We start from the raw sequence: 25,456 nt of genomic DNA, 5'->3' as shown, positions 1-25,456 counted from the left end.
GTGGATGATGTTAGTGTGACAGAGGTCTTTCTCCATACCTATCTGACAGCCCACATTCCACAGATCATGGGGGTTGTAGTTAGAGGAGTCAGTCCTCATCCCGCTGGGGTAGATCCTGCTCAGCTGCCTCGAGTTGTGTCGCACAAAGTCAGTCCCTGTTACAGCAACAGACGTTTGAGTCACTCACCCCCACCTATTCCTTATTACAGATAACATTTACCATTCACTGCAGTCAAAAACGTTAACATGGTGGTGACGGACAAGGCTTAACCGTCTTCCTGCCATTGCCGAAGCCCTTCGGCAATCAAAGCCTCAATTTGATAATACACCTTGCTGCCATTGCCGTAGCCCTTCGGCAATTATACTTTTATAGTGCATATGATCGATCGAGCCATAATGCTACTCACGTTAGCCGGTTAGCTAGCAATGTTGTTAGCACTGCACTGGATCGTTCAGATTAGATCGCGGTCGCCATAAGAATCCATTCTATCCGTTTCTTTCAATCGCCTGTATCTCCTATTCCTTGTCCCAGATGGCATTTTTGGTCAAACCAGCGTTTCTTTGACGGCACAGAGCCGACGTTGTGCAGTGCTATATGTACCGGCATTGATTCGATTATGTAAACAAAGGTTGTCTTGGCAACGTAAAGCTGGCAGGGATAAGCTCACTTCCGGTTGAGGCAAAATGTGGCTTTTCAAAATAAGAGCTCAAATTAAAAAAATGCTGGCATGAATTAGGTCCTAATTTCTCAATAAATGGCAGCAGTAAAAGGGTTAATGGAAACACTTTATACTGTATGTAAAAAGATATATAATAAAGAACCCACATTTACACGGGATCCGGTCGTAATTCTGACAATGTGGAGATGGGTAAATACATATATATGAATTATTGCACTTATAGTAGGTAATATACAGTACAGGATATGTATTCAGCATGGAAATTGTTGTATGACAATCTGGGAGTCCATTTGGTTAAAAAAAAACTAAAGCAATGTGTTGCATTGCGACGCATTGTGAGCTTGTAGATCAGCTATTTTCAAATGGCTGAAATGTATAGAGGGCTGAAGTGGTTAATGTATGTTTTGTAATAGTAACTGTTGGGGACAGGTTAGACAGCTTGATGGGTTGCTATGGTTACTATGGTCACGTGGTGTTGGGTGGTGTCAGACAGGTAGTAAAGTCAGCTGTTCACTGGTGTCATTTCATGAATGGAAGGAGAGGGGGTGAACGACGGGGAAGTCCAACTTTGCTGACCGCTTTACAAACGCAAACGCCATGCTGCTATCTGTATAAGATTCTGCACAACGCACTTTGTTACGATGTTTTAATATAACTTTAATAAATGAATAAAAACGGAGCACACTGGAGAAGTGAGTCCTTGGCATGCAGCGCGTCTGGCAGTACATTTCCCCGCTTTTAGCCTCTCGGTGGCTTAATAAGTTCGTCGCCACCTACATTGTCAGCAAATAGTGACACAAATGGAACGATTAGAGTCATGGAAGGACCCGACAAGTCACACGTTGACGCAGAGCAAACGAGCCATGCAAACAATTGAATGAACACAGCTGAATGAACACAGCCACGGACACACACAACCGGGACCCGAGCACTTCAAATGACAAGCGGTAATGTAACCCTGTCGCGTTCTGCTGTTGAACTAAAGTTGGTTCGTTTGGATCAGTTTGAGCGGGTTATGCCGCTGAGTGGAAACTGGAAACTGACATTGTCTTTGTGATGCGCTGTGGATGCAATTGTGCGCCCGCCGGGCTAAACTGTATCGTGTGCGTGACAATTAACGTGCATTGTTCTCTGAGCGATCGCCGATCGCTGTGACTGTTTTCATGTGGCTGGCTTTGCATTGGATTCTCATTGTGTAATTTGCTTGCACATTCAAAATGAGTGTAACGAAAGTGGGATCAAATGTTGGAAAACAGGACATGGAAAAAAGGAAAATGAATCTCTCTGGAAAGGCTCTTGCAAATAAAATCGAATCAATCCAAAAGGAACACAAAAGGAAAGTGAATGAAATAAAGGCTCTGATGACCTCCATCAAAGAGCTCATGAAAAATGCCAAAAACGTTTCACTGGTTAAAGAACAACTTGATGCTTTGACGCAATTGTCTCACATTTCTAATGAACTATATGTTTCTCAAATAACTCTTATTCCACACGATGAACAAGGAAAACAAAATGAATGGTTCTCAAATGTTAACAAATATAAAGATGGTCTCATTGAGGATGTTTATGCCTGGTTCTCACAAATTATAGGACCCCAAAATAAACCTCAGCTAGAGGCTCAGTGCAGGCCTATTGAAAGGCCTATGCAGCATGAGGCTGCTGAGGAGGAAAATGGAGATCATGGATACGTGGAAAATGTGGACGTGACTTTGCCCCAGTCAAATCATGTTCATGATGCTCAGGAGGATGTTAGGCCATGGGACAGCATATCAAACGCAAACAGCGAGAGTCACGGTTCAAAGGTGTCCTCCACTGCATCACAATGTGTCATGGTTGAGGCTGAAATGGCGGGTTTAGTGGCTCGGCAAAGGTTGCTTGCACAAAAACATGCTCTTGAAGAACAGGAAGCTCAACTAAGAAAACGAAAGGAACAATTTCAGCTTGAAGCAGACATAGCCGAATCAGCTGCAAAATTAAATGTTTTGAGAACCTCTGGGTCTGGAGTAGGAAGTGCTGCTTCTCAGAAATTGGACGGAATGGAATCCTACTTCGAAAGTGGCCTCAATATTAATACAGAGGCATTATCACACAAGGATGGGATAGGAAGAGGACAACCTACAGTTGTTGGAGGGGACACAAGGCCACAGGAAAGACAACATGATGGAGTCAAACATCTACAGAGGCCCTCAGCGCCCGCACAGGCACGGAGCATGGCCCCAGAGGCTAGAGACATACATACTTCTAGGAACACCACCAGTGAACAGAACAACATGACGGCCATAATGCAAAACCAAAATGAGATAACTTCAATGTTGGTGCATCAGCAATGCATTGCTTCACTACCTAAAAGAGAGATCCAACTGTTTGATGGCGATCCTCTGCAGTACCATGGTTTTATACAGTCATTTGAACAGACCATAGAAAGGAGGACTGACAACGCTGTCGATCTCTTGCACTATCTAGAGCAATTCACTAGGGGGCAGCCTCAACAGCTAGTCAGAAGTTGTCAACACATGACTGATGGCACTGGATACGCTACAGCAAAGGCTTTGCTCCAAGAACATTTTGGAAATGAACACGTCATAGCATCTGCTTACATGGATAGAATCTTCTCATGGCCAGCAATTAAGTCTGAGGATGGTAAAGCCCTACAAGCATACAGCCTATTCTTGCGAGGCTGTTGCATTGCCATGAAAAATGTGTGCAGCCTATGTGACTTGAATACATCTGCAAACATGCTCTCTGTGATTAAGAAGCTGCCCTACGAGTTAAGAGACAAGTGGAGAACAGAAGCATGTAACATCCAGGAAAGGCATCACAAACGAGCTTTGTTTGCTGATATTGTAACTTTTACTGAGCGACAGGCGAGAATCGCTACAGACCCTGTATTCGGAGACATACAAGATGCTCCAATGATGGGGGCTTTCAAGGAAACTGGCAGGGCTAAACCTGTGCCCCATTTCCAGGCAAGAGGGAGCAGTTTTGCCACAACATTATCTACTGTTGAAAGAGACATTCATTTGAAACACGAAGCCAAAGATGGACCCGAGAAGACTTGTCTTTTCTGCAAGAATAGTGCACATGCACTGGAGTCATGCATTTTATTGGAGGGGAGAGCTCACAGTGAGAAGATGGAGTTCCTGAAGAAGAATGGAGTCTGCTTTGGTTGCTTGTGTGCTGCAGGGCACATCAGCAGACTGTGTACGAAACGTCTGTCTTGCAAGACATGTGGTGCACGGCACCCCACCTTACTCCACATCCACCCTGAGAATGGAGATGCAGAGGAGGTCAGGAATGACTCAGACAGAGCAGTGGTTGAAGTCCATACCGGTGGTCTTACTGGGGCCGGTGATAGAAATTGTAAGCTTGCCATCGTACCAGTTAAGGTGAAGGAAAAGGGAGGTCAAAGGTCAGTGGAAACGTATGCCTTTCTAGACCCAGGGAGTACAGCGTCCTTCTGCACAATGGGTCTGATGGATAAACTGGGACTCTCAGGGAGGAAAACAAGGATTATTTTACGCACCATGGGCCAAGAAAGGGTGGTTGACAGTTGCATTGCATCTGACTTGGAAGTCGCTGGATTGGACAGTGACTGTTACTGCGAAATGCCTCAAACCTTTGCACAACACCAAATGCCTGTTAATAGAAGTAACGTCCCACGGCAGCAAGATTTGGAAAAATGGCCTCACCTGAAGCACGTCTATCTGCCACAGATAAATGCAGACGTGGAGATGCTGATTGGCTTGAATGTTCCCAGAGTCTTGGAACCACTGGAAGTCATCCGAGGTGTGAATGGAGGACCATATGCAGTAAAGACTATGCTCGGATGGACTGTAAATGGATCACTTGGAGGAGATGGCAGTGATGAACCTATGACCCAACCTGCCATCAGCATTAACAGAATCTCTGCTGTCACTCTTGATGAACTCTGGAACCAGCAATTTAAGTCAGAATTCCCTGAAAACAACCAGGATGAACTGCTGGAATTTCTGGAAATTGCTAACAAGACAGTGGAGCTGGTTGGATCATTACTGAAGACCATGGAGCAAACGCCTGCATTTGAGGAAGCTCGACAGCCGCAGCTGGATGCCCTAACCCAGCAGCACCTTACTACTATGGGGGACCCCAAAGAAACACATAGAGCAGAGTTGCTGAGCATCCTGAAAGAGAGAGATCTAGGACTCCAGGCACATGTGGAAGACACAAACCAGAAACCCTCGGAGAGACTGTACATAAAGCAGACTGAGTTGGAGACACTCTCTGCTGAACTGGCCGAGGTGTTGAGCAGTAAGCAGCTTCTGGAGATGAATCTCAAGATTCTTCAGATTCATGAGCATTCACAAGGCGGACTGGAGAAAGCTGTGGAGAAGGAACTCTCTGAGAAACAAAACTCTCACACTGGAGAACTGCATAATAAGCAGTTACAGAAGCCACTCGACGATCAAAAGTCTGCCCAGGAGAGCACCGTAAAGGACATAGAGCCGGTGAAGTGGAAAGCGCAGGAACGACAGAAATGGACGAAGATCAAGCAGAACTTCCTAACTTAACTCATGCCAGACAGGAATGGACTTGTGTGACAGGTTCGGATTAAGACCCGGACCAGCTTCTCTGCAGATCTGCCCTCTTCAGGAGTTGTGAGGGCGTCGCTTCTTTCCATGGATTTGGATTACAAGTGACTTTTTCTTGACATTGGAATACTTTGACTTTTTCATGACTTCGGATTATTCGTGTTTTTGCGTGTTGCTCGATTCAAGACCTGCAATGGTCTACTGAACTAGGAACTCAATCGCAAAAAGGACAAACGGTTGGAGAAAGAATGTAATGTGTTTTTCTATATGAATTAATGCCTTGATAATTATTACTGTGTATTTATGTGTAATAATTAGGGGCCGGAATGTTGGGGACAGGTTAGACAGCTTGATGGGTTGCTATGGTTACTATGGTCACGTGGTGTTGGGTGGTGTCAGACAGGTAGTAAAGTCAGCTGTTCACTGGTGTCATTTCATGAATGGAAGGAGAGGGGGTGAACGACGGGGAAGTCCAACTTTGCTGACCGCTTTACAAACGCAAACGCCATGCTGCTATCTGTATAAGATTCTGCACAACGCACTTTGTTACGATGTTTTAATATAACTTTAATAAATGAATAAAAACGGAGCACACTGGAGAAGTGAGTCCTTGGCATGCAGCGCGTCTGGCAGTACATTTCCCCGCTTTTAGCCTCTCGGTGGCTTAATAAGTTCGTCGCCACCTACAGTAACTAAAGTTTTCATATAGCCTAATTGTAGTGGAGTAAAAGTAGAATATTTGTCTCTGAGATATAGTGAAGTAAAAGTATTGGCAATTGGAATAAAATAAAGTACAAATACCTCAAAATTGTACTTTTACAATTTAGGCATTTAGCAGACGCTCTTAATCCAGAGCGATTTACAATAATCAAGAACAAAAGCATGGGAAATACATCACAAAAGCATTTATCATAAAACATGCGTAAGCTAAGAAAGTAACAGTGGAATATCTATATTATGAGACTATACATATAAACTATATATATATATATATATACTACTATGCTATACATATGTACTATGGCGTGCTATGACTATATACAATGCAATTATAGTGCCGTCTACATAACATGCTATAAGTCTGTATCAGATGCTATCTAAGTCTACAGAAATGCTATCTAAGGGGGTGGGGTAAGTGCTATGGGCCATGATGGAGTCTAAAAAGGTGGGTTTTCAGACTACGGCGGAAGATTGGGAGTGATGCTGCAGTTCTGACTGCAAGTGCAAGTGCAAGTGCAAGTGCAACTGACACAGTGCAGTAGTAACCAACAGACCTCTCAGGTGTAGTGTAGTGCTGTTTAAGATTCACCTGCATCCTTGATGAGCTTCCTGGCCTTAGACTCGGATAAAGACGACATCTCGTAGCATTTGTTGTGCAATCGGGCGTACTCAAAACCATGGAAGTGGACGCTCTTGCAGTAAACCACCAGGTCTGACAGCTCTCTGGATAACGTAGACTTGGTCTTCTGAGGAGAAATCAGCAACATAGATACACAGATAAAGCTCTTGTAGACGTCCTGCCGTTTCCCACCTTATTGAAGAGAAACCGTTTGAAAAACAAACAAAACACAATGCTCACAAATCTAACCGTTTGAAACAAAACACAATGCTCACAAATCTAAATTAGAAGAAACAAGGGATTGAGAGACAATGGAAATTTGTCTACAAGTATCCTAAGTTTGCATCTATGGAGCAGCATTCAAGACAGAACATTAACGTGAGAGTGGTGAACTCCCAGGTGAATTCATTACAGTTCACTCTGAAGGAAGAGAGGAAGGGGAACTTGAAGCCAGGTCATTGCGTCCATGTCATTGTGTCCATTTCCTGGAGAATGTTCCCATAAAAGTAATGTTTTACAAAGGTTCTGTAATTAAAATATATATAGTTTTTTGCCCAGGCTAAAATACTTTCCTTTTTTGCTTACTTTTAGATTTTCCTCCCTTCTCTGTTTTTTCCCCCCACTGTCACATAACATCCTGTCTTCTTTACCAGACTGTCCTCACTATCTCTTGCTGCAGGTTTGTGTATATACTCCTACTTGTCCTGTTTCCCATCTGTCCTCCCTCTCTGCTATCACAAAAGCTAATTAGCTATTCCGGTTAGTCCTTATTGTGAAGTGGAAGCTACAGTATTTCAGTATTACAGTATTAATCAATAATAGTTGAGCATTACTTAATCCCATTTGTAAACACTATTGTAAAGGGTTGTGCTATGTTTTTATCATATATAAACAAAGATGTAACTAATAGATTAATCTATTTGTTAACTATACTCATTCTGATGCTTTGCTCATGTGTTTGGGCATCATCCATGCTAGCAACTACGTACAAATACATAAGTACAGTACTTAAGTAAATGTACTGGAAGTTACACCACTGCCCAAACAATAGTTTTGAAGTGGCGAAAGTCACGTACTAAGTCATGTACTACGCACTTTATGTTTTTCTCTCTCTAACTTCTAGAGCCTGCACAACCAAGAATGTCGCACACGTTACTTGTAATGCGATCTGATGTGACAATAAAGATTGATTCTGATTCTGATCAACCTGTAGAAAAAAGGGTCACCATGGACACACCATGTTAACACCACAGAATCAGAATCAGAAACATCTTTATTGTCAGATCACAGTTTTACAAGTAAAAAGGTGGGTGAAATTAGCTTTTTGTGCATAGTTCCCATCGTGTTATGGGAACTATGCACAAAAACGAATTTAACTTAAGATGCTTTCATTCCACCTGCTGCTCGGTGACGTTCCGACACTCGGCGGGCGGGTGTTCCTCAGTGGGGCTCTCAGCGTCGTCGTCGTCGCTAACTTCATCTGTAAGGGACTCATCCAGACAGGACTCCAGACCACCAATCTTCTTAGCTTTCAGCAGAATCTTCCCCCGGAGTTCCTGCAAATGAGAACCCACAAAAGAGGCATTCAGAGCAGAGGCCAGAAAGTGCTGCTATGCAAACTAAGACACCATCCCCCCCCCCCTTCCCCCCGTGGCTTTTTGGTTCCACTGAAAATCGACCATTCATTTTTCCAATAGAGATTTACAAAAATATTTATATAAATTATCTTAAGCGTAGAATCAAGCCATCCAAGATCCTGGTGAATCATGCCCATAAAACCTAGCTTTGATTCTGTGAAAACAGTGTGAAACCTGAAAATGGCACGTTAGCCTAAAAATATGTTAATTGTGTAGAGTTTCTATGACATTTAAACGAGAAACTCCTCAATAGGACAAGGGCACGACATTGTCAGTTTCCTGGTCTAACATGATGTCTCTCTACACGAAGCACTAAAATGTGACATTGCATTATGTAGTGGGGTTCCGTCTCCATGTTAAATTTAGTTGTCATTTACAACTCATGTAAAAGTTTCACTTTCAGTACTAATTTGAAGGTGAGTGTCTATAGAACCATTTTGGTTCGAGTGGCAATCACCAAAATAAAATATTCATTCATAAAAAAACACTTTAGGATCCTTCATGACGTGTTTAACTTTTTTGCTTACCTTCAAAATATCAATACCACAAGAGAGCAATCAGTGCAGCTCATGCTCTTCTGCAGTATGCTTAGTCTTATAACTAACAAGCTACCAAGTCTGAACAATTAAGACACACCTGCTACTCTGCCCCCTATAGTGGCAGTACATAGTATAACTAATAAAATAAAATAAACAAATATAACACAGGAGTGGTGTATTATATTCCAATATCTAACTTTAGTTCCCCACATATGTACTGCATTGTCTCATTTGTGTGAAATATTATATATTGTCCTATTATATGTATTTTGTTTTTATACAATTAGTCATTCATGATAACATAGGTAAAGGCACCAACATCACCATTCTAGGTTCAACAGGATAGAAGTTAGGCGTAATGTAGTAATTCAATGTACATTGGCAGCCATCTTTATTTTGTTTCTATATCAGATTATTCAAAACATTAATGTTTGAAATCCAGTTCATTCCTCACACAGGAGTAACTTGATATAGCAAGAAAAACAAAGAAAAAACAGCAATATAAGAAAATTAAGACATTTTTCAAATAAACATAATTCAGATTTTGGCCATTTTGGAAGTTTGGCAAAATATTTATATCTTTTAATTTGTAGACTTGCCACTCGAACTAAAATTGCTCTATAGGTCATTATCTACAAATTAGAAGTGAAAGTTAAGCTTTTGTTGAGTTGTAAATGACGGTCTGTCTATGGACCCCACTACTAGTTTTTAGCTCGTTTTTCCTACTATTTTTGTGGATTTACACCAATACTGGGTGGAAACAAATATTATATGTGTAATAAGGTTTAAGTACCAAATGCTACTGCTGATTGTGAATCCATACATATATCATATGTTCAGATTGGATAATTTAATCAAAAGTTACAACAGTTTACATATTTTGGTAGGGCTGATGGGGGTTGGCACCTGACTACGCCCCCTATAGGCCAATTATTTTATTTTGTTGATTGCCACTCGAACCAAAATGGTTCTATAGACCCTCACCTTCAAATTAGTACTGAAAGTGAAACTTTTACATGAGTTGTAAATGACAACTAAATTTAACATGGAGACGGAACCCCACTATATGGGATAGTGCATGACCTCAGAATTAAGACCATATCCTACAAGGTAAGCATTTAGTTGCCCCACTTCCATATAATCACACGCAGCAAAGTACTGTGATTACCTTCCATTGCTACTCACAGAGCTGGCGTGCCATTCATTACCATAAACATTGATTGTTGTTAAGTGCTCTGAGCCTCTGACTGGAGAAAAGCTGATGTAAGTTATACGTATACTGCTCTTTGCATCAGTGTCAGACGAATAACAAGGCATAGACAAACCATAACGTTTTTTAGAATGCCTTTAAATTATTAATGATTCTCAAAGTCCTTGATTGCACTGAGCAGAGGAACTACCTGAAATCCACTGAGCAAAGGTTAATTTCAAGCAATGTTAAAGCTCTTTCAGTCGTATTTTAAATAAATTAATGAAACAGCGACCCCCCCCCCCACTTCTGTATCACTTCTGAAGGACATGTGAATAGTTTTATGGATTCAAATGAAAATCTCTAATGAATGCAGCCAATGGAAATGAAGAATAGATAAAAAAAGAGGCACTTTCAGGAAAACAAAATACACGGTAAAACATGTATGTATGTAACATGTATGTAGAACATGTATGTATCAAGAGTTTTAAGAAGTGAACATTTAACAAATCGTCTCTGTCGGGTGGACACCTCGTGTCTAGAACTGTTCATTTTCAGGATTCAAATTAAAAATCTAAAAGTAAGCAATCTACAGACTACAAGCTCAAAGCGTGGCGCTTGCTGCAACGTTTCGAGCTTGCAGATCTTCTACTTTTGATACTTTTGTGTGATGGGGGTAAATCAAGCATATGATCAAGCAGGGCATTGATTTGTTTAATAAAAATCACACCAGTGTGAACCAAGTGGTGCAACTCCCGTCTATTGGTTCTCTGTATCGTTCCAATTTGTATCACAGGGAAGGGGGCCTCTCGTCTGGAGGTGTGTGTGTGTGTGTGTGTGTGTGTGTGTGTGTGTGTGTGTTTATGATTTTGTTTCCCTCTTCCATGGCATTCTCTGTATCGTTTGCGTCCAGCAGGTGGCAGCCATGTCACATACTTCTCAATTTGACGCATGGGCACACCACTCATGCTCTTACAGGGGTACACACACACACAAACAGGCACACGGATATTGTAAGCTGGATGTAGAAGTGGTTTGCACCACTTAAAAACAACACAAAAAGTTAGAATGGAGATAAAAGGTTTCTGCTCATCTAAAAAAAATCCCATAATAAGCTGGAGTTCAACCTGTGGAGAGGGTAGCTGTTGGGGGTCCTGCTCGCCCAGCGGGCTCCTCAGAAGAGTGTCGCCCAGGATTTGGTCCAAATGTCGGGCCATGACAGTCTGTTGCTCCACACTGCAGTGGTTTTCCAGGGACAGAATGACAGGAAGGTCTGATGCCTGACAGGACAGAAAGGAAAGCCAAGAGAGTACATTTTTAAAGCTCAGCTCAAGACCCACTTCTACAACATTGCCTTTAATTGATCTTGTATTTTTTATTTTTCATGTCCTCACTGTACTGCATTACTGCTTGTTTTTTAATGTCGTTGCCTTGCTTTTCTTTTATTCTCCATTGTTCTGTAAAGCACGTTGAGCTGCATTTCATGTCATGAAAGGTGCTATACAAATAAAGTTTTATTATTATTATTATTATATTGGATTTTGAAGGCTCTATCTTTAGAATAGAATTGTCTCACTCTTTCTCTCTCTATAGAGTGCTAAAGTCCTGACGTCACTCGCTCATCCACTGGTTTGCGGAAGTAATTTCTCTATGGAGAATAACATTGGGTCATCTTAAAATCGTGTCATATAAGAATTGTGGTCCAAGAATAAACAAACTGGCTCTGCGATATTGTCAGGGAGGTGTCTCTGTGTCTCTGCATCGTTTACGAGTCAGTCACTCATAGGTCGGACGAAATTAGACGAGACGAGAGACAGAGAAAGTAGCACACACACACACACACACACACACACACACACACACACACACACACACACACAATACAAGAGAAGGAAAGAGAGTGTGAATGAAACAAGGGAGGTACCATAACAAAGTGATAAGATAATGTGAGGTTTTCCTGTCTTATACAGCAGGACACAATAGAACAGACCCAGTGTGTGTGTGTGCGTGTGTGTGTGTGTGTGTGTGTGTGTGTGTGTGTGTGTGTGTGTGTGTGTGTGTGTGTGTGTGTGTGTGTGTGCGTGCGTGTCTCACACACACTCCTTGTGTATTTAGTTTGTCCTTCCCTCAGCCCCCCTACCATAGATGTCTGTCATGACACACAGACACACATACGTACACACACACAGACCATGGTTATTATAGTAAAACTAAGGAAAAAGACGCACAGACGCAAACCACAGACGCACAAACAAACAAACAAGCAATCGGTTGGAAAAACAGCAAAAATAGTGAATCTACTAAGCTCAGCTTGTAGGTCATCTATTTCCGCTATTTTTTTAATATTGAGTGTGAGTACTTTTTCCGCCACTGCTAAAAAATAACCGTTAACGATCAATCTTCAACAGCCGTGCTCGCACCTTGAAGGCGTACTCCCCGACGGCGGCGACCACGTCCTTGAAGAGGATCTTGGAGGTGAGCGTGTGACCGTGATAGACCACGGGCTCGCCGTCAGCACCGTCCCAGCAGTCCACCTCCACACAGCGACAGCCCCGTTTCAGAGCCCTGGCAACACACACAGACATCATACGCTTTTAGTCGACTAAATCTACAGTTGATTTTGTTGACTGAAATGCACGTTGGCGTCGTATTTGCACTGGTTTTACACACATGTTGAAAATAGCCGATCTACCAGCTCACGACGTGAGCTAAGGAGGGGATGTGTGAAATAGACAAAATCTAATTTCATGATAAGTTCGACCAAATACCTCTGTTTTTTTAAATATATATACACAATAGAGAAAATAGCAGATCTATTATCTATTTATTATTATGGGATAATTTAGCTTTCTTTAATGTTTGAAATTTGGGGTTGCCACAGGAAAAACGTTATGCTGGTATAGAGAACGAACAGGGCAATGGCTAAACAAACTGCATCTATTTACCTGTTATTGTGCATGCCATCACAGCTGCCATGCAACATGTGAAAAGGTGAATCCCTTTTAGTGGTTTAAGTGGTTTTCAAATCAAGGACCCTCCATTCCCCAAATGAATGTATTTTGTGCTAGGGACCACGATACAAGATTTCTGTTGTTAAAATAATGTTTTCCATAACAAAGAAAACATCACGTGGATGCACCTGGGACGTATCCGCAGTGATGTATCCTGAGGTCAACGGGGTTTCGGGTCTACCAACATCATACCCCTCACTCAGGCGACCCAGCCTGGGTTGATCAAATCCCGACTTAGGTCCCAGTGGCTACCCTCGATCAGTCCATCAGGGAATGAGCAAGGCCACACAATCCGTCGAGTGTCGAGCAGTAATAATTGGCATAATGACTAAAGGGAGAAAGTGTGTCACATTGACGTGTTGTGAGCATGTAGATCTGCTATTTTCAAATAAAGTGGTTAAACCGATTGATGCTATATTATATATTATATATAATATATATATTATATATATTAACTCATTTAGCTGGGGGGACCCCCTGGAAGGACCCCTGGGGGGCGTCCCCGGACCCCACTTTGAGAACCCCTGCTTCCCTGCACTGATTCCCAAACAATGGGTGGGGACATATTTGTGGGTCACGGACCAATTTCTATGGGTCACTCACGATTAGAGTACAAAATAAATCTATTTAAAATATATATAATTTCTTTATTTTTTAAACAAAATGTAAAATTGTGTTGTCTGTCCCCAAACAAATCTAAAAATTCCATAAATAAAACAATAACTAGATAAAGTGCCCCTCGGGGCACAGGTCTCCACCAGGGCAGTTCAGGTTGTGGCCTCCTGGTGGTGCTATAATAGGCCAATGTGAAAAGGTTGGGATATATTCCTCAGCCTAGTAGCTAGGTCTGTGAAAGATTTCACGTAAATTGCACGCTGCGTTCATGATTTAGTTTAGGGTTTAGGGTTAGGCATACTTTTACTGGGGATAAATTTAGGAATAGGGTTAGCTTTTGGCACCGGTTTTCTGAGGTTAAGGTTAACGTAACCTTATTACGTAGGTTACGTTTCATTGTTTAAGCATAGCTTACTTAGGTTATGTTTAGGAATACCAGTCTTTAGCAGTTACGCCGGATGTACGCCCAGTGCGTCTTTGTTTTGAGGTGAATTCGTTTGGGTCCCAGGTCAAACGTTTAATCTCTCTTTTGGATCTCGACCTGAAAAGTTTGGGAACCAACTAACTGGATGTAGGCCTCCAGGCTGCTCTGCCCTCGGAGCTGGTCGTCCATCAGGTAGGTGTTGTGGGAGGAGGAGATGAAGTAGTGGCTCAGCGGCTGGGTCAGGTCCTGCTGGCGCTCCCGACAGCCGGGTCGAAAGATGGAACCGTCCTTGGAGCACAGGTACATCTGGAAGCCGTCCAGAGACATGGCCCCCTGCTGTTTGGCTGAGAGACATGAGAGACATGAGAGACATGAGAGACATGAGAGAAGCCGTCCAGAGACATGGCCCCCTGCTGTTTGGCTGAGAGACATGAGAGACATGAGAGACATGAGAGAAGCCGTCCAGAGACATGGCCCCCTGCTGTTTGGCTGCAGGCGAGAGAGAGAGACCTCTTATCTCCATGTTTTAGCTTTTTGTGGGGGGGGAATTAAAAAACTTCAGTGCACTGTGTCTAAACATGTTGCGACCGCACGTCGCAACATGTTTAGGCACAATGCAAGGAATAAATGCATTCGCCATGTATCTGGAGGAAGTCTGATCCAATCATTTTTAGATTTCTCCAGTTTAATCCTGCGTTTAGGTTTTGTTGTGTTCAAGATCTGATTTTAGGCATGTTTAAGCCTCCAGGGAAATCCGTGTTGAGGTTCTTAATCCACTGTTTTTCATTAAAACGTCTTTGTCCTACTGTCCAGTTGGGATTGTGTTGAAGTCCAGCGCATTTTAGAGCTTCAATGCCATGAGCCATGAAATGTTGCACAAATCTTGTGGTTGTCTTTTTTCCATTGTTAATATTGTATCTGTGTTGTCCCAGCCTTGTACCTATTGTTTTACCCGTTTCTCCGACCTATCTCCACCCTGGTCCCTGACTGAGAATGAACCTGGGGACCACCACCCTGACTGAGAATTAACCTGGGGACCACCACCCTGACTGAGAATTAACCTGGGGACCACCACCCTGGTCCCTGACTGAGAATTAACCTGGGGACCACCACCCTGACTGAGAATTAACCTGGGGACCATTGTTGTGTTGGGAGGGGGGATACCGTCGTGGTGTGGGGGAAAGAAATTAACCTTCCATATTAAACTCATGTTGCTGTTCATTGTAACTTACTCTATGAGTAAGCAGACACTTGCGGTTGATTATGGGCACATTTCTTTATAATGGTGACTCAACCAGGCAAACCGGTATGGTTTCCCTTGAGATTCTAACTCACTTTTCTGTGGAACTTCTTGACATCAGACTTCCCAGTAACTGACGACATCGACATAATTTGTCACCAGATAATTTACTGCATTGTTTCTCAACTTGTGGTCAATACAATAAATTCAAATATGAATCTTCACTTTCCTACATTACTAAATGCATGGTCAGGGACCACATGCAACACCTTCACGGACCACCAGTGGTCCACGGACCACCTGTTGAAAACCCGACATACTACAGCGTCACACACGTATCTAAAGTAACAGATCCACAAGCTCAAAGTGTGTCGCTTCGCACCGCATTTCGAGCTTGTAATTTTGGACATTATGAGGTTTCGACACATTCAGGTTACAAAGAATACTAACTGGTTCAGAGACAGTTGAGTTTTGTGGATCAATAGTTCTGCTCAATAGTTCAGCTCTGACAATTAACATAGATTCCATTACATCACGGTAGGCTAGTATTATAATTATTAGAATGTGTATTATATAAATATCTAATGATCATCTTTGGCCATATGTCATAAATAAACATGGCTTTATTTTATTTTTGGCGTTTGTTTAAATCTTCTACAAAGTCATTAAAAGATCCCTGAACTTTCCAGAATAATTGAGCGAATGTTGGTTAAATATTCATTGCATTAATAAGTCATGGACAAGCCTGTGCCAGTTTTGCATGTTGAATTAGCAATCTCAAGCAAGTTTCAAGTCTCTAGATCTTTCTATCGTACTGAAATGAATGGAATCCAGTGGCATACTCAAAAATCAAACAAGCCACCTTTTGAAAATCAACATGTCAGGTACAGTATACTGTGGGTCATGATCAACATGCCAGACCTCCAGTATGGAGACAAGCCACGAGGTGTACCTTTACCAGGGTTCTTTTATATTTAACCAGAACTAACAAAATAACCAAAAGTACAATACAAAAAGTTAGTTATGGCATTTTAATTTAAACAAACTGTGAAAATGTGTTAACATTTCACAACTATTATTAACAACCTTGACGTGTAGGCCTCTATACCTATATCAGACGGTTCGTAGCGGTCAATGAGCTCCTGGGCATACTCTGTGCTGCGCTCCCCTTCCTTCTGCTCCTGGGTGAGGAAGGACTGCAGCTCATCCAGTGTCAGCCTCTCTCCGTCTGCAGAGAAATCCTGGAACACCTTCCACACCTCGTCCCTCTGTGTCAGCATCCTGTAGAACTGCACAAACTCCTCCATCTCCAGGGAGTCGCTGTCTGACTTGTCGGCCATCTGTGGATCAATTGGTCAATAATTAACCATCACGAAGACCATGAGGCCGATTCTACAAATGCCTTCTAAATCAGTGGTTCTCACACTTTCAATTTTTTTTAGAAAATGTTAAAAAATAGCAGATGTGCAAGCTCTGCAAGCTCACAGTGCTGTGTGTGAGCTTGTACATCTGCTATTTTTGAATAATCAACGCAAACATCTAAAATGACACAAATGCATTCTCAGTTTTAACAGGACCATTTTTATTAATTTACATTTTTAAGTGGTGCAACCACTTCATTAAGGAGCTTTGTGTCCACGGGGACGCAAACACAGAGTTGCACCACTTACTTCACACGGTTGTGATTTTTATTTTGTTTTGACTTCATGTTGTCTATTTCAGTTTAATTTAGATTTGTTTCGTCAAGTTAAAATATTGTGAAAAGAACAGGCAGCCGTTTTGTCTGAATGTAATCCACATTGTAAATCACTTTGGACAAAGGCACTATATAAATGCACCATTTACCATTCATGGATAAGACATTATTAATGGACTGTCATCTGGAAACACATTTGAGGTACCGAAAAGATTGGGTGTGGTGGAAAGCAACAAGTACATTTACTTAAGTATTGTACTTAAGTACAGTAATCTTTTAGGTATTTGTACTTTAGTTACTAGTTACTTTGTAGATTTTGATTAACTATATAAAACATATAAACACTATTTGAAAATAGAAGATCTCCAAAAAAACAATGTCGACTCTAGTCTGTTTAAAGACTGTGTTTTTATTCTGGTGAATTTGCTTTATTATTTTACTCTAAAAGGATATTTATTTATTTATATAATATATATTAAAAAAGCCTGTTTTAAGACACAGCATTGTGAGCTTGTAGATCTGCTATTTACAAAAGTACATTTTGAATTCCAAACTTTTACTTGCGGATGTATTTCACCATTGCAGTATTGATACCTTTTCCACCACTGCCAAAAGGATTGGGTGTGAGGAGCTTACCGTGACGAGGTGCTTACCGTGAAGAGGAGCTTACCGTGAAGAGGAGCTTACCGTGAAGAGGAGCTTACCGTGAAGAGGAGCTTACCGTGAAGAGGAGCTTACCGTGAAGAGGAGCTTACCATGAAGAGGAGCTTGCCATGAAGAGGAGCTTACAGTGAAGATGTGCAAAGAGATTGGGTGTGAGGAGCAAAGATTGGGTGTGGGGAGCTTACCCCACCGTACACCCACACCGGGTGCGCTTAAGAGGTGCAGAGCTTACCGTGAAGAGGTGCAGAGCTTACCGTGAAGAGGTGCAAAGCGTGGCTCTCCTCCATGTCGGTGTTCATCATCTTGAGCAGTGTCCGCACCTCCTTGAAGTTCATCCGCCCATCTTTGTTCTTGTCAGCCTTCTGAAACCAGTCCCCCACCCACCTGACGTGTGGCTAAGGTCAACTCCAATGTGTGCTTCAATTGTCTATCCTGGATTTTGAATCGTCTCAAGTACTGTAAGTGGGTCAGGGCTCGGGGTGGCTTATTGTCGGTATCAGTCGGTAACTCGTGGGAGTCTGTCCCTGTTATATTGCGCTAGAGCCGACTTGCCGTACCAAAGCCGTGCTACTCATACGCTGAGTTGGCGAACAAAAATAGCAAAAATAGAAGATGTACAAGCTCACAGCATGTGACGAACTCACGATGTGACATGTTGTGAGCTTGTAGAATATATTTGAAGTTTTTCAGAAAACTTAGGTCTGGATTTAGAAGGAGTTTTTTTAGAATCGGTCTCAGGTCTAAATGGTATAAGCCTAAACAGCATGATACATTTTTTTAGCGTTAGACATGGTATTACTATTATACTCTCAGCATGATCTTGTACAGTGAGTGTCAATATTTTCATCACCTTCTGTTTTGCTGCATGAAAACAGTCACCACAGCAACACAAAAATCAAACCAGTGGAGTCCACCCATACCCTGACGAAAACAAACTCCACCCCCACATTGACCCCACTCCCTACACAATTAATAACCTAAATCCTTTCCGTACCGGCTCTGCAAAACGTACTATGCATTTATTTATCTTCTGTATTTTTTGTATTTGTGACTTCTCCACTTACTGTAATCTCTAACAATAAATTCAATCAATCCATCGAGAACAGGCCCCTGAATGAAACCCACTGCACTTATCGGGGGAGGAACACATGCTGAACACAACAACTGGAAGGATACTGGTCGAGCCTCTCTTTCTCGTCCATGTTTTCGGCCTTGTGGATCAGCTTGCGCATGCCATGGACCCAGGCCCGTGCCTCCTGGGGCGAGTCAGCCACCAGGTCCAGGTTCCCCTGGCGGCCGTGGAACACCAGGGTGAAGCAGCGCTCTGCAGGGAACTCCTCGGCGATGCTCGTCAGCAGCTCTGACTGGTGGCCCTCCCGCACCGCCTCCACATCGCTCACAGAGACTGAGAGCAAAGATAGATATAGATCAGTGCTCCTCAAATATATATATAACCCATTCTGACCTGAGATCAGATTCATACGAGGTTTCCACTGGACACACACTGGTCTGATTAACCCATTCTGACCTGAGATCAGATTCTAGAAATGTCAGTCGCTCTTCGATTTTTCAAAAATAGCAGACCTACAAGCATAACATGATGCCGACACCAAAATGGGTGCCCGGTCAGAATGGGATAAATATATATATAAATTAGCAAGCACAAAAGATGATTGATATTTTCATCTTTTGTGCTTGCTAATTGAGTATAACACTCCGATTTAGTTGATATTCAAAATGAAATATCATTGTCAGTGCCGATGTCAGCGATAGCAGTTGATTTAGGAATACGGTTATTTAGTTATAATTATTATGGTGAAATGGGCTTTATTTTCGTCCATGCAAAACCCCTTATCTCTAAACTACTTTGCCTTTTTTATTATTTTGAAAAACATTTTTGAATTTTTAAAATAGCCAATCAACAAGCTCACGTGTCAATGTAGATTGGCTATTTTAACTATTCAAAAATGTTTTTCAAAATGGTAATAAAAAACTAGGCAAAGTAGATAAGGGGTCTATGGACGAAAATAGAGCCGATATGCTTACTGTAGGTAATTATACAGCAAAATTGTTTATAAAAGTAGGATAGTCATGGTCCATGGACATGAAGGAATGAGTGTGTTGTGTGTGTGTGTGTAGCCCGCCCCAAGCCAAGACCCGGTCCGTGACAGTCCTGCCAATCGGGCTCAGCCCTATTGGTTGTGGACTGTAGCGTGGTGGGTGGTGGAGAAGTCCTGTAGGCTGTGTTGTTGCGTGGTGGTGTTTTGAACGTCCATAAAGAGTCACGTCAGTATAAACATACGGACTCTGAGCCATAGTAATGATTAGCATTGTGCGTGCGTGCGGTCTGCGCAAGGCACTTTGGTGAATTGCATTCTGGGTATTGTAGTTAATGCCTGTTGTAGTAACAGAGAAGTTGTGCATTGTTTACTTTATATATATTCCAATGTACATGATGTGTATTATATCTATGTGTATGTTTGATTATGTGTACTGCATAGTGTATATTCAGGGAATATATTTATTTCTGCCACTGCTCTCTGAGCTGTCATCCTCAGGCCTGAATGGCCATTTGGCTGCTGAAGGAACTCATGGAACTGTGACATGGCTGTCACAGTTGCTGCCTTGCTCTAACGCTGTCTTAAGTTCTCCTGATCTATTGTGTCTAAATAAGCATTTGTGTATACAGGCCCCCCCCCCCCGCCTCAACTGGACCATCTCAACCCCTCTGGTCAAAAAAACTAAAACCATTTTATTTTAATTAACAGCGTTTCGGCATCATCAAGCCTTCCTCAGCATGTTAAAGGTTTTATGACATTCATTTTCAAAATCCGGCAAATCCAATTGACATATATGGGATTTGCAGTAAGTGATGTCACTTACTGCCGGCAAATCAGAGCACCTGTTTGAGCCAGAAAACCCCAGATCACAGAAAATCTACTGAATGTTAAAAGTTCATATTTTTTGGGTGCAATTGAGATTAGAAAACCTAAAAAAAACCAAGAACAATTCCAAAACCTTTTTTTTAATGTCACAATCCCTTTAACCCATTCTGACCGGGCACCCATTTTGGTGTTGGCATCATGTTATGCTTTAGCTATTGAAAAATAGCAGATCTACAAGCTCATATCGCGCCACCGAGTGGCGCGATACGAGCTTGTAGGTCTGCTATTTTTGAAAAAAATCGAAGAACGACTGTCATTTTTTTAATCTGATCTCAGGTCAGAATGGGTTCATCAGACCAGTGTGTGTCCGGCGGAAACCTCGTATGAATCTGATCTCAGGTCAGAATGGGTTAAGAAAGTGGCCAGTGGTGTCGAGGAGGTTTGGAATAAACAGAGTCACCTTGAATTGTGTTGAGGCAGGCTGTGTGTTCCATTGTAATGCACAGGGCTTGTTCCAGTATTTGAATACTAAGTCTGAATTGTGTCTGTGTCATTATATTCTTTAATTGTGTTATAAGTGCTCCCTGATCCCATGCAGATCTCTCTTTGACAGTGGTCAGTGGCGTTGTGTGTACCGGGAGGGACTGATAGACAGAGAGACAAGGACTTCAGCTGCTGTCAGTAAAACAATATTTTTTTTTTAAGAAATCACTACGCGCGTGCGTCCACATAACACACTCGCCCGCCAACATTGTCGACTATAGCGCCGGCCCTGCAGTGTGTATTGTATGTGATTAACACACTATCTCCTGAGCATTAGTGGTTTCCCTCAATAAACAACCCCAGGCCACAAGTGCCTGGTTTATGTTTACAATATAGAGTATGACCAAATGTACTATATTGTTGCTGTCAGGCAGAAATTTCTTCTTAAATGAATGCCCTACAAGATAATACTACAGCGTCACACAAAAGCATCAAAAGTAGCAGATCTATCTACAGTACAAGCTTTGATCTTGTAGATCTGCTACTTTTCCTATTTTTTTTATTGAAATCCTGAAAAGTATGAGACGATATTAAAGGGAAGTCTGGGATTGTCTTTTGGAACTGTTACCTCCATCAACTGATTCCGGATAAGCGGAAGGATATGGATGTATTATATTAGATTAGATTTGCGGATACTTGATCCATTTTGATAATATAGTGAGTGATTCTTCCGCCTTTATTGATAGAGATAGTAGAATGATAGGAAATGGGGAGAGAGAGATGGGGAGTGAAATGCAGCAAAGGTTTGTCGGGATCGGTAGTCGAACTGGCGACACGCTGTCAGGTGGCATTAGAAGCCTATAGGTGCCAAGGCAGCTACGCCAGCCACCTTGGCCAGGGAGATGTATTGTGTTATGAGTGGTCAATATGTAATTACTGCAGAACAGCAGAATACAAGATAAACACAAATGGCCTGGGCCGGCCTAGCAATCCAGGCACCAAGGCTGGCAATCCAGTCTGACAGTGTGTTGGTTCGATCCCGACGATCTTTTCTGCGCATGCACTGGCCATATATGGAGCGTGTCTCGCCCTCAGGCGTCTTACTGGTAGTATTGGACTGTAGTAAATATAACTACTTAGTAACTTTACACCAGTGTCTTCCCCCCCATCTCTCTCCCGAATTCCTGTCGACTTACTGTGTATCTATCAAAAATATATATATTACAAAAGAAACACAGTGCTGTATACTACTCACATGTGGAGTGGCCCCTTCCTGCCCATCTGGACTTGTACCAGATAGTCGCCCTATCCTCAAGGAGACGGAAATGTCTCTGCTTCTTCCAGGAACGTGACTTGACCTTCCTCAGCGTCGAGCCCGCCATCATCACCCTGAGGTCTTCATCATCTTGGAGACCTGGGCAGTCAGTTAAACAATGAATCAATCAATCAATTAATCAATCAATCACCACAGAACATTGCATGTCACAAAAATGAACATGTAAGTGAATACAATTTGCTTAAGATATGATTCACTGCGTTGCAATCAGCAACTCATTAAACACTTTATGGTGCAATATGTTAATCAGATGTCATCTGATTAACTGAAGTTTTAAATCACTTTGGTCTGTACAATCCATGTTTGTCTGGAATCCAACAAGTAAGAGGAGGCAGAGGACAGGGTGAGATGGAGGCAGAAGATTCGCTGTGGCGACCCCTAAAGGGAACAGCCGAAAGGAAAAAAAAAGAAGATGCCTAAACAACAGCCTTTTATTTCAATATGGTATATTGCTGTATATAGCCTACACTATACAGACAGTGCACACTCGATCTTCACAACAGTAATCTGTTACAGTTCCTCTGCACCTAGCCTATAAACTGTCATCTGATAATTCAGTTTGAATCAATAATAGGAATATTTGAATATATAGGATTCAGGCCTACTCACCTGAAGGATTCATCGCTATCCTTCACTTGTGCCAAACGGAATTTGCTGCCAAAAAAGAAAGAAAAAGGAAAATGTTCTAATATTAGGATGCTTTTTCCGCTCTGAATTCAGCGTATGGCATGCATTTGTTCAGATAATACGCCAGTGGTTTTCATCCACTGCACCCCTGAATTACATTGTTATAGCACCTTATAGGCCTATAAACGGTATGTAAATATGTCAATATTTCCCAGTTTTCCCCCTGTAATACAATATGTCAGAGAATAACAGTTTCCATAAAACGGGTTTAAAATACTTAAACCCTTAATCCCATGCCATGGCATGGGATTAAGGGGATCATTCATGAGGCCAGCGTCAATTATCTTGGTGAAGAGACTTAATTGGTCTTGACTCTTCTTAATTGGTGTAGGCTACTAGGCTATACTGTAGAGTACTGAAATATAATGATAACTGATCAATTCTAACTCTAAGGCACCAGCTGTGTGTGATCAACCCTGATCTACAGTCAGTAACAGCATGTTAACAATGTACTTGGATATATGCCTATAAATTATTAGCCATGGTTCATGACTCTCGTATTCATACGAGAATATAAAGTACTCACAATTTGTCCCACGGGTGTTAGTTAGTTGCAGCTCCAGCGATTAGAATTTCTGCATCCCGCGTTGTTTAATAAAAAGCATTTTTATCCGAGGTGTTATTTTGCCATTGGCTTTCAACTACGCGCCCCTATCGGTCGGGAGGAGGGTGGCACTCGGTGTGTTCGATATAGGTACGCTGACCGCCCTGCCAATACAGACTAATAGGGAGTGCGCTCCCGGTGTGCAACAGTGAATTTCCCAAACGAACCCCGTTTGAAAAAAGTAGCCGGGGAGCTCGGACAAAAATGCTTTTTATTAAACAACGCGGGACAGGGCAAAGGGCAACGTTTCTGCATGACTGCCATGATAATCATCATGGCAGTCATGTTTCAGGGCTAATAAATTATATTCAGTAACGTAGGCCAATAGCTACTTCGCCGTACGACGGTGTCGCTCCGCTCGCCGAAGCTCACGTTGCGATGCATGAATAATATGCTACGACGCGTTGTGTCTGACTTCTACAGTAGACTACCTGAATCTCAGAAGAATCTGTCAGTGAGTCAGCAGCACGCACCATACAGTCAGCACATCAACTCCACAACATACGACCCCTATAGTCATTAAAACCTTACACATAGCTACCCGGTACTATTGTTATTTTATTATTATCTTTTATTAGTATTTTATTATTTGTATTATATTATTATTATTATTATTATTAGGCTACTATTATTATGCTTAAATCCCTGTGAAGCTAACGTTAAACGTTAGCATAATAATGACTTGCGTCCCTTAGTTAGGCTAACGGTATCCTCAAATTATGCCTATCCGGTGCACATTCAGCCTGTATTAAAGGCTATACTTACAGAATATGAAGGTGACATAATGACATTTACCCACCTGAAAGAATAAATAAAAAACAAACATGCATTCGGGCTATCTCTTGGCTTTATTCTCCGTCCGCGTCTCTGCCAAGTTCCAACTAAATGAATTCGTCTGCAGCTCACCCACCCACTAGATCAGAAATCATTAGTAGCCGACTCTGTGTAATTAATACACACAGACTGTAATAATACCTTCACCGATAAAGCTAGCAGCCATGATGCAAAAGTAGCCTGATAGGCTGACACTAGACTTCAACTGAGTTCAATTAGGGGTTCACTGACTCGCTTGGCTTGCTCATGACAGAGTCATGAGTGCCACATATACATGTATAACTTTCACTTTCAGATCTCACACACATGGTTTTCCCTGCTGGTACGGGAATTCAGTTTGGTGTTCTAGGCAAAGTCATAGATTTACATTTATGTGATTTATTGCTGGCAGCAATAAATCACATGGTGTAAATCTATGAATTTGCCTAGAATTTGCTAGAAATTTGCTGCACATACAGCCAAGATATAAAGTATCTCCCTCCCTCCCTCCCTCTCTCTCTCCCTGTGTGTGACGTGTGTGTGTGTGTGTGTGTGTGTGTGTGTGTGTGCAGCCACGAATGCACACACACACACACACACACACACACGTGCACATATACATCACATTGATTAATGTAAAGTAAGTAGCTGATGTATATTTTATACCATACAGAGGAGAAAATGTGCAAGGCAGACAGACAGCCTTGCCTCATAGCAGGAGCCTATCTCCTGTTTCTGTAGAGTGAGGCAGCTTGATGTACAAGTACATCCCCTGGACATGACGCTATGTCGCAGGGACATCCAATCCAACCCTTGATGCTGAGTGTCCATCAGGGAGGCACTGGGTCCCATTTTTAGAGTCTTTGGTATGACCCTGCCGAGGATTGAACCCCAACCTCCCAGTCTCAGGGCGGACACTCTAACCACAAGGCCACTGGGCTGGTTTGATTAATGTACAGTAGCCTATATATTCAGAATAAACAAGTAGGCCAATAAAGCCAGCAGGCTTAATTGCGGTTGTAAAACTGGATCCTTTCATTCATTTCT

General features: G+C 42.1%; 1 protein-coding gene across 4 annotated transcripts in view; it reads right to left on the bottom strand.

Annotated features, from left to right (window-relative positions):
* The window catches only part of LOC310867363 (1-phosphatidylinositol 4,5-bisphosphate phosphodiesterase delta-4-like), a 39,626-nt gene that overhangs the window by 10,993 nt on the left and 3,177 nt on the right, over positions 1 to 25,456 (bottom strand). The window contains exons 1-13 of one of the 4 annotated variants that reach the window (XM_083777366.1): positions 24,396 to 24,555; positions 22,915 to 22,959; positions 22,588 to 22,683; positions 22,225 to 22,383; positions 18,778 to 19,006; positions 17,856 to 17,985; positions 16,351 to 16,582; positions 14,145 to 14,346; positions 12,373 to 12,517; positions 11,080 to 11,232; positions 7,985 to 8,143; positions 6,558 to 6,714; positions 39 to 155 (exon numbers count right to left, since the gene is read on the bottom strand). In XM_083777366.1, coding sequence (XP_083633492.1) covers positions 39 to 155; positions 6,558 to 6,714; positions 7,985 to 8,143; positions 11,080 to 11,232; positions 12,373 to 12,517; positions 14,145 to 14,346; positions 16,351 to 16,582; positions 17,856 to 17,985; positions 18,778 to 19,006; positions 22,225 to 22,383; positions 22,588 to 22,683; positions 22,915 to 22,927 — 1,792 coding nt within the window. In that variant the 5' untranslated portion in view covers positions 22,928 to 22,959; positions 24,396 to 24,555. Of the gene's footprint in view, positions 1 to 38; positions 156 to 6,557; positions 6,715 to 7,984; positions 8,144 to 11,079; positions 11,233 to 12,372; positions 12,518 to 14,144; positions 14,347 to 16,350; positions 16,583 to 17,855; positions 17,986 to 18,777; positions 19,007 to 22,224; positions 22,384 to 22,587; positions 22,684 to 22,914; positions 22,960 to 24,395; positions 24,556 to 25,456 lie in introns of those variants that run through there. The other 3 variants (XM_083777367.1, XM_083777365.1, XM_083777368.1) reach the window with 3 other exon arrangements.

This window comes from Protomyctophum parallelum (assembly GCF_964188405.1).
Source record: "Protomyctophum parallelum genome assembly, chromosome: 11".
In the NCBI taxonomy this organism is placed as follows: Eukaryota; Metazoa; Chordata; class Actinopteri; order Myctophiformes; family Myctophidae; genus Protomyctophum; species Protomyctophum parallelum.
This window is presented reverse-complemented; position numbering and strand designations above follow the sequence as displayed.